This window comes from Oncorhynchus kisutch, linkage group LG1 (assembly GCF_002021735.2).
Source record: "Oncorhynchus kisutch isolate 150728-3 linkage group LG1, Okis_V2, whole genome shotgun sequence".
Lineage (NCBI taxonomy): Eukaryota > Metazoa > Chordata > Actinopteri > Salmoniformes > Salmonidae > Oncorhynchus > Oncorhynchus kisutch.
In genome coordinates this window covers 37378647-37394171 of record NC_034174.2, presented here as the reverse complement: position 1 = coordinate 37394171, position 15525 = coordinate 37378647, and the positions used below count along the sequence as shown (strand labels likewise).

The following is a 15525-nucleotide window of genomic DNA, read 5'->3' as shown; positions in this document are numbered from 1 at the left end:
ACCAATCTTTGTGTGAACTCCGTAACTCACCAATCATTGTGAGTGTTGATTCCATGTCAGCTCCGTAACCAACCAATCGCTGTCTGGGTGTGTCAACTACTGTATGTAACGCACCAATCAGGTGCCAAATATATTACTGTATGTGAGTGTCGGCTTCATAACCCACCAACCATGACAACTTAATGCCATATTACTGTATGTGCTATAGACCAGCCAAATGAAAAGGGTTAGTCTACAACAGGCTTCTAGATGGCTGTTGACTGTGTGAAACCTCACTACATCATGTTCCTAGTTGTGCAACAGACATGCAATTATGTCATAAACACTACTCCATCTCTCCCTCTAGCTTATAAACCTGCTAGTATCTCCTTCGAACATATAATTAAGAATTGGGGAAACAAACTCACTATTTATACTGTAAACACTGCATCCAATTATGTCCCGTGTTGTTTAGTTGGTCGAGAATTGCAGAAAGCCTCACCTGAAAGGAAACTTCCCTGTGGTCAACTCCAAACCACTTTATTACATTTGTTGCATAGGATCTGAGCCAAAAGAAACAACGACTTAGATGAGAAACAGACAAGTTAAATATGAAATACTATCAGGGGAATTTTGAATGAACATATATTTATCTGTGGCCTGTAACCCCCCACCTCCCCCACAGTGGTGCTGGCTAATGGGCTGGTCTGGTTTTGGCTCCCCTCGAGGGCCCAGGGAGAAGCAGAATCCTGAGGTTTTAATGGAGGGCAGGCAGGATGCTTCAGGATCTTTTACACACATACACACACACATGCTCACACAAACACCTGCACAATGAAACCTAACACACATACTTACACAGATGTAGTCTCATGGTCTTCCACACTTGCACAGCCATTTTGGAGCACACTATTTCCATTTATCAAAAAGAAACCTACAGTACTTTGTTCACTTGGACGTGACACATGAAACTCTGACAGCCATTGACCGTTGACGTCCGAGTCTTTCAATTCATTCCGTAATCACCGATGCCAATGATGGCTCTATTGGTAATCCACTGGAGCATGGCCTCCGCGTGAAAGCTGTACCCTTCGGTGCGCTGCATCACCCTGGCATTGTGGCACTGCCAACCCTTGACTCGTGGGTGTCTTTGGGTCATTGGTTTCCATTCATTTAGCCGTGACAGGTCGTTAGTGAATGTCAGCATTTTGTTAATGATGTGATTTTGATGTATTGTGTGTATGAATGAATCACGGCATCTTTTGTCTCATGGCATTGTCAAGCTTCTGCCCACTGTGAGGTCCACACACATGCTAACACCTTAGCCAAATTTTGCCATCTGTGTCTTTGTCTGTGCCAGATGCCTGTTGGTTTTGCCAGTCCCTTTTTATTACCCATTGAGTGAATAGTGTCCATCATTGATGCGTGATGTTCTGGTCAAACTGATCCCCTAGAGTGTCCTTGTTTCCCATTGGAGCCCCACAGTGGGAGAAACAGGTAGTGAATGACTCTATCTGTCCTAATGTGGTTGCATTAGTATTTTCTCAAAATCACCAGCATTGGCAGTTACTCAGTTACTCCAACTCTTACAAAAATTATGAACACAGATGAAAAGTCATAGCTTATTTTATAGATTTTTTATTTATTTTACCTTTATTTAACCAGGCAAGTCAGTTAAGAACAAATTCTTATTTTCAATGACGGCCTAGGTTAAACTGCCTGTTCAGGGGCAGAACGACAGATTTGTACCTTGTCAGCTCGGGGATTCGAACTTGCAACCTTTCGGTTACTAGTCTAACGCTCTATCCACTAGGCTTCCCTGCCGCCCTTATAACAAGGGCCCCGAGTTTTACCTGGTTCTGTAAAAACCTAAATATCTGTTTTTAAATCATTTCCATTTCTGTAATTGTTTGAGTGTTATGGTAGTGATATAATACTCATTTCACTCTCTCTCTTTCCATCGCTCTCCCTCCCCAGCCACGCGTCCCCCTGGCGGATGTCACACGGATGAGTTCCAGTGTCGTATGGACGGTCTGTGCATCCCTATGCGCTGGCGCTGCGACGGGGACACAGACTGCATGGACCTGAGCGATGAGAAGAACTGCGAAGGTGTCACACACATGTGTGACCCCGCCGTCAAGTTTGGTTGTAGAGACTCTGGTACGGAGACTGGGGGAACGGGGATGGTTGTGACACAGCAATAAGGAAGAAATTATGGGAGTTTAAATGAAATGGGGGGGGGGAAAGAATGGAAGATTTGCCTGTTGAAAAACATAAATGTAACAGTATTGAAATGTGTAGCTCAGAGTTATCTGGTGGAGATGGACTGCATTTGGTTGTAGCTGTATTTTTGTTATTGTGGACTGTATCTGCCTGTAACGTCTGACCTTTGCCCTCTGACCTATCCCTAGCCCGCTGTATCAGTAAGGCCTGGGTGTGTGACGGGGACAGTGACTGTGAGGACAACTCAGACGAGGACAACTGTGAGGCGTTGGTGTGTAAGCTCTCCCACCATGTGTGTGCCAACGACTCCACCATCTGTCTGCCCGCTGAGAAGCTGTGTGACGGCACAGACGACTGCCCCGACGGCTCTGACGAGAAACTCTGTGGTAAGACTTGCTGCTACTAAAGACTGCATTACCCAGGATGCACCGGGCGGTAGGACAGGGATCCCACCGCTGACACCAACGTGCCAGAGTAAAACCGGGAATATTGCAAGTTGCGCTGTCGTGACTGTTTATGATGCCTGTTATGTCATTGTTGTGTATTCCGCATGAGAGAGAGCTCTAGAAGAGTGTTGGCCCATTGTTTTTGTTCAGTGTCACCTCCTCCCGTAACACCCATCCCTCTCTTTCCCTGCAGATCTGTGCTCGCTGGATAACGGTGACTGCAGCCATAACTGTACAGTAGCCCCCGGGGAGGGCGTGGTGTGTTCCTGCCCTCTGGGCATGGAGCTGGACTCCAACAACAAGACCTGTCAGATCCAGAGTTTCTGCGCCAAACACCTCAAGTGTAGCCAGCGCTGTGAGCAGGACAAGTTCAGTGTCAAGTGTTCCTGCTACGAGGGTTGGGAGCTGGAGCCTGATCAGGAGAACTGCAAGAGCACTGGTGAGGAGGGTGGGTTGGAGGAGATGGAGAGGGTGATGGGAGGCTTGGAGAGAAAGAGGGAATGGAAGAGCAGGGGAGGTTAAAGGGTGGGAAACTGGGAAGGAGAGAAGAAGAGGGGGATATGGTGGTTTGGAGTGAAATGGGAGAGAACGGAGAGATTCTAAGGATTATGAGAATGAAAGACACTGGCACAGAGGGTGATGTGTGTCAACATGATGGATGTGGGGAGAGTCAAAGTGAGAGAGGGGATTGGGGTTTAGGATCCGCAAGGGAAGGAAAAGGAAACTACAGTACATTTCCAGGAAGCATTGTGGTTTTTGTTCAGGCGATAGAGAGTGCAAATGAGGTGAGTGAGTAGGAGAGAGAGGATGAGGCGTATTGGCAGGAAGCTGGGTGGTTTCAGTGGTTCCACCAAACTGTGACTGTGAGCTGATACCACCGCTCTGGACAATAAACAGAGGGTGGGAGAGGAGGCAGGAGGCTAGAGGCGGTGTTCACATGAGGATGAGAAGAGAGCTGGAGGGGAGACGAGGGATTGAAGAACAGAAGGAGGAGAGGGAGAGCAGAAAATCGAAACGGGGACATGAGAATAGTTGGGGGGGGGGGGGGGGGGGCTTCTAGCTGTGAGTTGGATAGAGAGAAAGGAATAAGGAGATGAGTAGAGTAGAAGACTAACAACAAAGAAGAGGAGGTAGATTGAGGAGAGTTGGGGAACTTGTAAAGGGGAAAAGGAGGAGGGATAAATATAGCAAGAATAAGAGGAAGGGATAGGGGAAACTCAATCAATGTAATGGAGAACACTGTTACCCACATACATACTCAAGGCTCTAACCTCCTCACAGAAACTAGCCACTGACTCAAATAAAGCTGCATATAATTCAGCCCTGCACCCACAGCAACAGTCTGAGTTACACACACACACACACACACACACACACACACACACACACACACACACACACACACACACACACACACACACACACACACACACACACACACACACACACACACACAACCATTCATCACACTGTCTGTCGTCCGGAGATAACTCTCCTCCATTTAATACATACAGGCTTTTAATTACCAGGGATTAGACAGGGTTCCTAACTACGTTCCTCTTTCATTTAGCCACATAGCACTGTGTGTGCGTCACACTACCATGGTTGTATTCAGGTTCCTAACAGCCAACGACTAATGGGGAGCCACAGTATTGTTTAGTTACTGGATTTTAGTCATGACCAGGCAAACTGAAATAATGGAAGGCATTTACTGTTAAAGCTGTTCATTTCTACGTTGAATAAGTTGAAACCAGGACCCAACACCCTTATAATCAAGCCTTGGGAGGAAACATTCCTCGATTTACAGCTTTTTCTTACTACATTACCCAGGATGCACTGGGTGCAAAATAGATGCAGGGATCCCACCGCTGCCACCAACCGGCACCAGTACATCACAATGATTATGTAATCTCCTGTCTTCACCTCAGATCCCTTCAAACCCTTCATCATCTTCTCCAACCGCCATGAGATCCGACGTATCGACCTGAACAAGGGAGAGTTCAGCGTGCTGGTGCCTGGCCTGAGGAACACCATCGCCCTGGACTTCCACCTCGCCGAGAATGCTCTCTACTGGACCGACGTGGTGGAGGACAAGATCTACCGCGGCAAACTGTCCGAGAACGGAGGTGAGTGTCTTTTACTACACACGCATAATGTATACAGACTCTGTCCTCATTCAGGTCCACTATCACATTCATGCACACTCACTATAGTGAAAGGTATGCTTTGGATTTCTCCACTTTTTACCTCTCGTTTGTGTATAGTCATTGAGACCAACAGCACACTTCTTTGTCTTTAGTGGAGTACCCCAACTTCTATGATTTCCCAATTGCCTTCACAGTGGGGAATTCTGGGAATAGTAGTACTGTGCTGTGCAGGCCTATAGCTGCCGAGGGGAAGCAGCTGGTAAATAACAAAGCAGATGGTCCAGCTCCACGCCGAAAGACAAAACAAATCAATCAAACCCACACTGTCACCTTCCAAACAGGCAAAGCCAATCAATCAAAACTAAACCGCTACCTTCAAAAATGCAAAACCAATCAATCAAAGTCAATCTACAGAGCAGAAGAGGCCCATTCATTACAGTGGGAAGCATAAGGTGTGTGTGTGTGTGTGTGTCTACTCCAGTCAGGATAATGACTAATAATTAGGCCGTTCTCTCTGATTAGGGACCTGTAATGGGAAAATGAATGGGTGAGAGAGGGGGATGAAAATAATAGTTTCTTCTCCTCGCTTCTTTTATTTTCACTGGCGCCTCACGTCATGTTGTTTGCTTAGGCTCAAACCGGAGTAGAATGTATCCTGTCAGTCGTAGGGAGAGTCGTGGCTGTGTAGGTGGCATTATTAGATACGCTGGGGCTGCATTGGCATTAGAAACTGTCGCTGTGTGATTGATGTTCATGGTACTGGTAAGACACTTTGACAACTTTTTAATGACAAAAATTGAATAGTTCTACAGAAAAGGGTAAACGATCACAGCAAAGCTTCACAATCCAATGAACCACAACCTCTCCCTCCCTCCCTGCCCCAGCTCTGACTAGTTTTGACGTGGTGATCCAGTATGGCCTGGCTACTCCAGAGGGTCTGGCGGTGGACTGGATAGCAGGGAACATCTACTGGGTGGAGAGTAACCTGGACCAGATAGAAGTGGCCAAGCTGGACGGAACCATGAGGACCACTCTGCTGGCTGGGGAGGTGGAGCACCCTCGGGCCATCGCCCTGGACCCCCGCTACGGGTGAGAACCAGCACAGTGCTGGGAATGGGTTAGCCTGGTCCCAGATCTGTTGGTGCTGTATTGCTAACTCTTATGTTGACAATGACCATAGGAGTTGGAAAGGCAGCACAAACCCATCTGGGACCAGGCTAGGAATGAGTATACACACGGCTTAAAACTGAGTCTTGATTTCAGTCATTGGTTTTTGTTTTATTGGGTTTACTGGACCATCCTTATTTCTGTAGGATTCTGTTTTGGACGGACTGGGATGCCAGTATGCCAAGGATCGAGGCAGCTTCCATGAGTGGCGAGGGAAGGAGGACCATCCATAAGGAGACAGGAAATGGGGGCTGGCCCAACGGACTCACTGTAGACTACCTGGAGCTACGCATCCTGTGGATCGACGCCAGGTCAGAGAGAGGACATAGTGTACACACACACACACACACACACACATATATATTAGTACATAGGCTTCGCACCCAAGGCTGTCATAAGTCACTGTATTGTGTTGTCTTCCATCCATCCTCCAGGTCTGATGCTATTTACTCAGCCAAATACGATGGTTCCGGCCTGATCGAGGTGCTGAGGGGACACGAATACCTGTCGCACCCATTCGCAGTCACTATGTACGGGGGAGAGGTTTACTGGACGGACTGGAGGACCAACACGCTGGCCAAGGCTAATAAGTGGACCGGTAACAACGTAACCGTGGTCCAGAGAACCAACACACAACCTTTTGACCTGCAGGTCTACCATCCTTCCAGACAGCCCCAAGGTAAGACACACACACCTGCTAACAAACTTGGTGTTTAAAAGAGGTTAGCTACTTTGAATTGACAGTGTCCCGAGTCAGAGTGGCCACTTTGATTGACAGCTTCTCTAAGTCCATGTGTCATTCAGGAGGGTAGTGGCATCTGGCCTCCCCTGTCACAACCGCTCACCTCAAAATGGCCATGCTCAGAAAACCATCCATTTATGGATGAGACAGATAGGCCTGCTGCCTGAGTGGTAAGAGCTGTTTTATATGCACATACTGGATGATTGTAATTGATATTTTCCTCCCTCCTTCCCTTTCCTTCTCTCGTCCCCTCACTTATCCTTTCCTCACATTTTCCTTCTCTCTTTCTCCTCGTCTTTCGCATTCCATTTCGCCCTCTTATCGCTTCTCTACCAATTCCTTTTCCCCCTCTCATTCGCTCTCCCTTCTCTTCTCATGTCTTTCTCTACCACCCTCCATTTTCCTTGTGCTTACGCTCTACCTCTTTCTCTCTTTACCACTGTCTCTATCCCCGCCCTCTCGCTCTTTTTCTCCACAGCTCCTAATCCGTGTGCAGCTAACAATGGCACAGGTCCCTGTTCTCACCTGTGTCTCATCAACTACAACCAGACCTTCTCCTGTGCCTGCCCTCATCTCATGAAGCTGGGAGCCGACAAACACACTTGCTATGGTAAACACACCTTAACACACACACACGCGCACGTACACACACACACATACAATCAATCGAACACCTGGAACAGGTGGACAAACAAAACCGCTGCTCCTACACACACACACACACAAACACACACACACACACACACACACACACGTCTCTTCCACCCCCCCACACACTCTTCCTCCTCCCCTGAGCTGGCAGATTGTCTCCTTCTCTGTGCTTGGCTTGGCAGAGAGGTGGGATTCATGGTGTGTGTGATTCAGAGACCGGTCTCTTCTCCAGTACCCACGTACAGAGGTTTATTCTAACCACAGGGGGGCTAGAGGGAACAAACATCCCTCATGAGTGGGATCACCCCCCCCCCCCCCCCATTGGCTTTGTGTCACAGTCCACAAACAGTCAGGATTATCTCCTGGATTCTGTCACTTGTGACGCCAAGAGAGTTTGAGGGGTTTAGGCCTTGTCTCTAAAGTGAAAGGGTGTGTGCGTCTGTATGCGTGTGTTTCGTATTCAGGGGAGCAGTTTCTATTATCTGTGGCGTAAAGGAATGGAGAGGCCCACTGTTTAAAGCTGGCATCAGCCACAACTCTCCCTCATTCACTACCTAGAGTATACACACATGCCTGGGCTATCTGATCTAGACAGGCTGAGAAGAGCCAAGTACAATCAGTTAACATACACGCCTCACTCCTGACTGCTTGTTATTGTGGCAGATTGTATTAAGTGGACTCTTAAGTGGCAAAGACATTTCGCACACATACTCGCTAGCACGCGTGCTCGCACACACACTCCATCACAATTGAACCCCTTTTCTTCCAGTCAGTCCCTGCTGTATGTCCGTTCGTTCGATCGAATAGAAGCCGTACATACTCACCATTTCTCCCCAAACCCAACCCTCCCTAACTCTCCTCTCCTCGCTCCTTAATATGTCATGTCCTTCTCTCCCTCTCCAGAGTCCCGTCAGTTCCTGCTGTATGCCCGTCAGATAGAGATCAGGGGAGTGGACATAGACAACCCCTACTATAACTACATCATCTCCTTCACCGTGCCAGACATAGACAACGTGACCGTGGTGGACTATGATGCCGTGGAGCACCGGATCTACTGGTCAGACGTCCGAACCCAGACCATCAAGAGAGCCTTCATCAACGGCACTGGAGTGGAGACTGTGGTGTCTGCTGGTAGGGAATTTACTGTGGGAATATCTACCCTGCTTTGGTTGAAATAGTCAAATAGCTAGTTTACACAGAATGAGTCAATCAATGAGTCCAAAAATCTGTCATTTAATTAGTTTAGCATTGAGGGGTAGTTAATTCAAATTAGAAACCTACATATTTGTGGGTCTCCTTGTTCGAAGACCTCGTACAGGGTAGGGAAACGCATGTCATTTAATGAACATTTAATATTTTTGCGTTGTCTCTTGGATAACTTTGTCTTTCCCTAGACCTGCCCAACGCCCATGGTCTGGCAGTAGACTGGGTGTCTAGGAACCTGTTCTGGACTAGCTATGATGCCAATAAGAAGCAGATCAATGTGGCCAGACTGGATGGATCATTTAAGAACGCTGTCATCCAGGGCCTGGATAAACCTCACTGTCTGGTGCTGCACCCCATACTGGGGTAAGTAGAACAGACACACAGACATGATAAAGCTGTTTGACTGAGATCAATGCAGCGTTAAGAAATGGCTGTCAGACACCCTACTGCTTTCACCTCTAACACACATACATGCATACACACACACACACATATATGCATACACACACACACACACACACACACACACACACACACACAGACCGTCTGACTGTCAGGCAGGCTCCCCACAGCTAGAAGTCTGCCATGATAGGCAGGGTAGTTTAGATCGTGGCTGACCTCTAGCAAAGAGCAGCCAGCTCTCCTGCTCTAGAAGGGACTCTAATTCCTCTCTCATCTCTCCCTTTTCATCTATCCCTTGTTATCTCTCTCTCTCTCCCTTTCCTCTTTCTCAACAGATGGTTTCTGTGCTGAAAGCCATACATTATTTACACACTGTCACACACTGGCCGATCTCTGTGTCTCAATTTTTCTCTCTCTCTCTCACTCGCTCGCTCTCGCTCTCTTGCCTCAATTTACTTCCCTCTAAAACCTTTTTTCTGTTTTTCTCTCTTTCTCTGTCTTTTGGTCTTTAAAGAGACAAAAGCTCAGCAGGCATACATCCGCTCCTAAGATCACTAACAGACATTTCTTGTTTGTGTTTTTATCTCTGTGTGTGTGTGTGTGTGTGTGTGTGTGTGTGTGTGTGTGTGTGTGTGTGTAAGAGTGCTCTTCTTTGTCTGAGTGTGTTTGTGAGTATGTGTGGGGCGGATGCGGAGGGGATATTATCTTTGAGAATGCCTCTGCCTTTTTTGTCCTTTCTCTGTTTTCTGAGAGACTTACTTAAGCTGAGGAATGTTTCCGATCTGGGCTTAGCTGCTGGCATGGGGGAAAAACCAGAAGCAGATGCTGTCTCCCCCCCCCCCCCCCCCCCCACACACACACTGCCTATAATGAGTCCAGGAGAGGAGGGGGCTGGGAAAAGGGGGATAAGGGGAGAGACTGGGATGTTTAAATTGTTTGCAGGAACTGTATTCAAACGCATGATACCTAAACAAATGCAGGGTGTGGTGGAAGTGGGGGGGGGGGGGTTTAAGTACCTCCTTGATTGAAATAGTGACACACATGCTAAAGCAATCACAAATGCACATGAATCGCCCTATATTTTTTTAGGCAGGCATCACATCCAAGTGTGTGTGTGTGTGCTGTCTTTGATTGCATACATTTTTCTTGTTTTTTCAATAAACAGAGACATAAATAGACAATAGCAATAGACAAAAGGTTTTGATAAAGTACAACTGGAATTGATATACTGTATACAATGCATTCGGAAAGTATTGAGACCATTTGACTCTTTCCACATTTTGTTACGTTACAGCCTTATTCTAAAATGGATTCAATAGTCCCCCCCTAATGAATCTACACACAATACCCCATAATGACAAAGCAAAACCAGGTTTAGAAATTTGTGCAAATTTAAAATAAAACACAACTGAAATATGACATTAACATAAGTATTCAGACCCTTGTACTTTGTTGAAGATCCTTTGGCAGTGATTACAGCCTCGAGTCTTCTGGGTATGACGCTACAAGCTTGGCACACCTGTATTTGGGGAATTTCTCCCATTCTTATTTGTAGATCCTCTCAAGCTCTGTCGGGTTAGATGGGGAGTGTCGCTGCACAGCTATATTCAGGTCTCTACAGAGATGTTCGATCGGGTTCAAGTCCGGGCTCTGGCTGGGCCACTCAAGGACATTCAGAGACTTGTCCTGAAGCCACTCCTGTGCTGTCTTGGCTGTGTGCGTAGGGTCATTTTCCTGTTGGAAGGTGAACTTTCACCCCCGTCTGGGATCCTGAGCACTCTGGAGCAGGTTTTTATCAAGGATCGCGCTGGACTTTGCTCAGTTCATCTTTCCCTCGATCCTGACTAGTCTCCCAGTCCCTGCTGCTGAAAAACATCCCAACAGCATGATGCTGCCACCACTATGCTTCACCGTAGGGATGGTGCCAGGTTTCCTCCAGACGTGACACTTGGCATTAAGGCCAAAGAGTTCAATCGAACTCCAGGTGGGCTGTCATGTGCCTTTTACCTGAGGAGTGTCTTTCGTCTGGCCACTCTACCATAACAACCTGATTGGTGGAGTGCTGCAGAGATGGGAGAATCTTCCAGAAGGACAACCATCTCCACAGAGGAACTCTAGAGCTCTGTCAGAGTGACCATCGGGTTCTTGGTCACCTCCCTGACCATTTTTTTGTTTAATCCACCAGAAAAGACAGAACAAATATTACAAAGAATATTGTGGTTAAACTCAAATATACTAATTTCTAAAAAAAAAAAATAATATATGGTGGAGTTATGTAACACATACAGCTAACAAAAATATATGGAAATGTCTGCTGAAATCAAAGTTACAACCAACTAATTGCAGCATTACCGCACAAATGGAAGAGGTAAGTGGAAGGGGGAAAAGTAAGGAACTTGTCTAGTGGGCCTCTATTGAAGACTCAAATTGGTTAAAGAAAATTGTGATAAATATAAGTCTACCAGTTTCATTTAAGGACCAAAAAATTGACAGCTGTGCCATATAGTTGGGTAGAGATTTTTGATGTACAGATTCCATGGCACATGAACTGATACACAAAACAACACTGGATTCAGAACTTTGAGTTTTTCAATTAAAATTATTATACAAATTTCGTGCAACCAATAGAATGTTATATGGGGGATACAACCATCCCAGCTCTGCAGATTTAGCTGCGAAGAGACCATCATTAGATAATTTGTTTTGGTACTGTCCAAAGCTTGTTTTTGGTCGCAGGTTCAGGAATGTCTGAAGAATTACAATATTTACCTGGAGCTGTGATGTAAAAAGTCATAGTCAATCGATCAGTAATATAATAATACTCGTAGCAAAAATGTTTATTTTTCATTTACATTCTGTAGGAACTATGAGAATAGAAAGGTTCAGAACCTTTGAAACATCACAGCGTACTTGAAAAATGTATGGCGAACAGATGGGAGGGGTTGAGTGGAGCTGAAGGGTGGGACAAACAAGAACTCATGTAAAATTATACTGTGTCTGTAAAAGGTTCAGAACATTTGTGAAACAGCACAGTGAAAAATATATAGCAAATAAAAATCTAAACTGGATGGTCTTCAGAGAAAGATGGGAGGAGTTGAAGGTAGCTGAAGGCTCATGGGACTAAACACAAACAAAATATACTGTGTTTGTGAAATGTATATAGTGTATAAGCTGGAAGTAGAGGCCCCTAGGTGTTGTTGTCGATTAGTTTACTCCAATTAAGGAAGGGGTGGTAGGGTTAGGGGAATATAATAAAGGAAAATATATTAAACAATATATATATATACCCTACCGGTCAAAAGTTTTAGAACACTTACTCATTCAAGGGTTTTTATTTATTTACTATTTTCTACATTGTAGAATAATAGTGAAGACATCAAAACTATGAAATAACACACATGGAATCATGTAGTAAGCAAAAAAATCAAATATTTTATATTTGAGATTCTTCAAATAGCCTTGATGACAGCTTTGCACACTCTTGGCATTCTCTCAACCAGCTTCACTTGGAATGCTTTTTGAACAGTCTTGAAGGAGTTCCCACATATGCTGAGCACTTGTTGGCTGCTTTTCCTCCACTTTGCTTGAGGTCGGGTGATTGTGTAGGCCAGGTCATCTGATGCAGCACTCCATCACTCTCCCTCTTGGTCAAATAGCCCTTACACACCTCCAGGCTGTGTTGGGTCATTGTCCTGTTGAAAAACAAATGATAGTCCCACTAAGAGCAAACCAGATGGGATGGGGTATCGCTGCAGAATGGTGTGGTAGCCATGCTGGTTAAGTGTGCCTTGAATTCTAAATAAATCACAGACCGTGTCAGCAAAGCACCATCACACCTTCACCTCCATGCTTCACGGTGGGAACCATACATGTGGAGATCATGCGTTGCAACCAAAAATCTGAAATTTGAACTCAGCAGACCAAAGGACAGATTCCCACCGGTTTAATGTCCATTGTTTGTGTTTCTTGGCCCAAGCAAGTCTCTTCTTCTTATTGGTGTCATTTAGTAGTGGTTTATTTTAAGCAATTCGACCATGAACGTCTGATTCACGCAGACTGCTCTGAACAGTTGATGTTGAGACGTGTCTGTTACTTGAATTCTGAAGCATTTATTTGGGCTGCAATTTCAGAGGCTGGTAACTCTAATGAACTTTGCAGCAGAGGTAACTCTGGGTCTTCCTTTCCTGTGGCGGTCATCATGAGAGCCAGTTTCATCATAGCGCTTGATGGTTTTTGCCACTGCACTCGAAGAAACGTTCTAAGTTCTTGAAATGTTCAATATTGACTGGCCTTCATGTCTTAGGAATGATGGACTGTAATTTCTCTTTGCTTATTTGAGCTGTTCTTGAAGTGCATTCCAGGTGACTACTTCATGAAGCTGGTTGAGAGAATGTCAAGAGTGTGCAAAGCTGTCAAGGCAAAGGGTGGCTACTTTGAAGAATCTGTTTAACAATTGTTTTGGTTACTACATGATTCCATATGCGTTGATGTCTTCACTATTATTCTACAATGTAGAAAATAGTCCAAATAAAGAAAAACCCTGGAATGAGAAGGTGTCAACATTTGACTGATATTGTTATAACATTGATGGAAGCCACAATATCTGCAACACTAAAGCTGATCTACCCCTAAAAAAACAAATAATAATAATAAAAAACAATTTAGACCCCTTGACTTTTTCCACATTTGTTTTACGTCAGCCTTATTCTAAAATGGATTAAATAAATGTAATTCATCACAATACCCCATAATGACAAAGCGAAAACTGTTTTTTTGGGGTTTTTTTTTTGGCAAATGTATTAAAAATTAAAAACGGATACCTTATTTACGTAAGTATTCAGACCCTTCACTATGAGACTTGAAATTGAGCTCAGGTGCATCCTGTTTCCATTGATCATCCTTGAGATGTTTCTACAACTTCATTGGAGTCCACCTGTGGTAAATTCAATTGATTGGACATGATTTGGAAAGGCACACACCTGTCTATTTAAGGTCCCACAGTTGACCGTGCATGTCAGAGCAAAAACCAAGCCATGAGGTTGAAGGAATTGTCTGTAGAGCTCCGTGACAGGATTGTGCTGAGGCACAGATCTGGGGAATTGTACCAAAACATTTCTGCAGCATTGAAGGTCCCCAAGAACAGTGGCCTCATCATTATTAAATGGAAGAAGTTTGGAACCACCAAGACTTTTCCTAGAGCCGGCCACCCGGCCAAACTGAGCAATCTGAGGAGAAGGGCCTTGGTCAGGGATGTGACCAAGACCCTGATGGTCACTCTGACAGAGCTCATCTGTGGAGAATTTTCCAGAAGAACAACAATCTTTTCAGCACTCCACCAATAAGGCCTTTATGGTAATGGAAAGACGGAAGTTTTTCGCTTGGAGTTTGCTTAAAGGCACAAACAAGATTCTCTGGTCTGATGAAACCAATATTGAACTATTTGGTCTTAATGCCAAGCGTCACATCTGGAGAAACCTGGCACCATCCCTATGCTGAATCATGGTGGTGGCAGCATCAGTCTGTGGGGATGTTTTTCAGTGGCAGGAACTGGGAGACTAGTCAGGATCGAGGGAAAGATGAACGGAGCAAAGTACAGAGAGATTGTTGATGAAAACCTGCTCCAGAAAGCTCAGGACCTTCCAACAGGACAATGACCCTAAGCACACAGCCAAGACAACGCAGGAGTGGCTTCAGGTTAAGTCTCTGAATGTTCTTGAGTGGCCCAGCCAGAGCCCGGACTTGACCCCGATCTTACATCTCTGGAGAGACCTGAAAATAGCTGTGCAGCAACACTTCCCATCTAACCTGACAGAGATCGAAAGGATCTGCAGAGAAGAGTTGGAGAAAGTCCCCAAATACAGGTGTGCCAAGCTTGTAGGGTCATACCCAGAAGACTCGATGCTGTATTCGCTGCCAAACATTAAAATTATAAATCATTTGATTCTTCCATTTTCTTAACGTTGGAGTATCATTTGACTTCCTGTATTTAAGTAATAGCTTCTTCAAAATAAGTGACGGAAATAATATTGTCCAACCCATTGGGTATCTCCCCGCACCCTGATATGCCATGTCTTGAAATATGCAGTTAGACGAATTAAAAGTACATTTACATTGTAAAACTTCTGACAACTAACTTTTGAACTCCGCCCATAACTTTTTGACTTCATAGCACGCCCAGAAGGCATGAACTATTGAGTCATTGTTAGTTTTACACTTTAGACATAACTCTGCCGTTGTGCTGTAGAATTTGTGAATGTTGTCTCTTGTATAATACATCCTATACATTAGTTTATACTTGATTTAGTGTACAACTGTAATTTTGTTCGTTATTTTCCAAAACTCCCTTCATCTTGTGCCAATATCAGTTATTTACATCTGTCCAGTGAGTCCAGTCGGAACCGTAAGGTTATTTTAAGAACTAAGGCAAATACAGATGAGACTCCATGAAACATTTCTAGTTAAACACTGCAGTCTTTTTGAAATTAGTAGAGAAACAATGCTTCATTGTAGATTATGTTACAATTAGGAAAAATGTATTTACTTCAGATGACTGTGCTTTAGG

The 15525-nt window shown here is 45.0% G+C and overlaps 1 protein-coding gene across 4 annotated transcripts in view; it reads left to right on the top strand.

Moving 5' to 3' along the window:
* The window catches only part of LOC109895151 (low-density lipoprotein receptor-related protein 1), a 185014-nt gene that overhangs the window by 117060 nt on the left and 52429 nt on the right, over window positions 1-15525 (top strand). For all 4 annotated transcript variants that reach the window (XM_031823106.1, XM_031823091.1, XM_031823099.1 and 1 more), the window contains exons 21-30: window positions 1957-2139; window positions 2391-2588; window positions 2842-3087; window positions 4577-4774; window positions 5680-5884; window positions 6109-6273; window positions 6397-6641; window positions 7183-7314; window positions 8259-8486; window positions 8750-8924. In XM_031823106.1, the coding sequence (XP_031678966.1) occupies window positions 1957-2139; window positions 2391-2588; window positions 2842-3087; window positions 4577-4774; window positions 5680-5884; window positions 6109-6273; window positions 6397-6641; window positions 7183-7314; window positions 8259-8486; window positions 8750-8924 (1975 nt within the window). The remainder of the gene's footprint in view (window positions 1-1956; window positions 2140-2390; window positions 2589-2841; window positions 3088-4576; window positions 4775-5679; window positions 5885-6108; window positions 6274-6396; window positions 6642-7182; window positions 7315-8258; window positions 8487-8749; window positions 8925-15525) is intronic.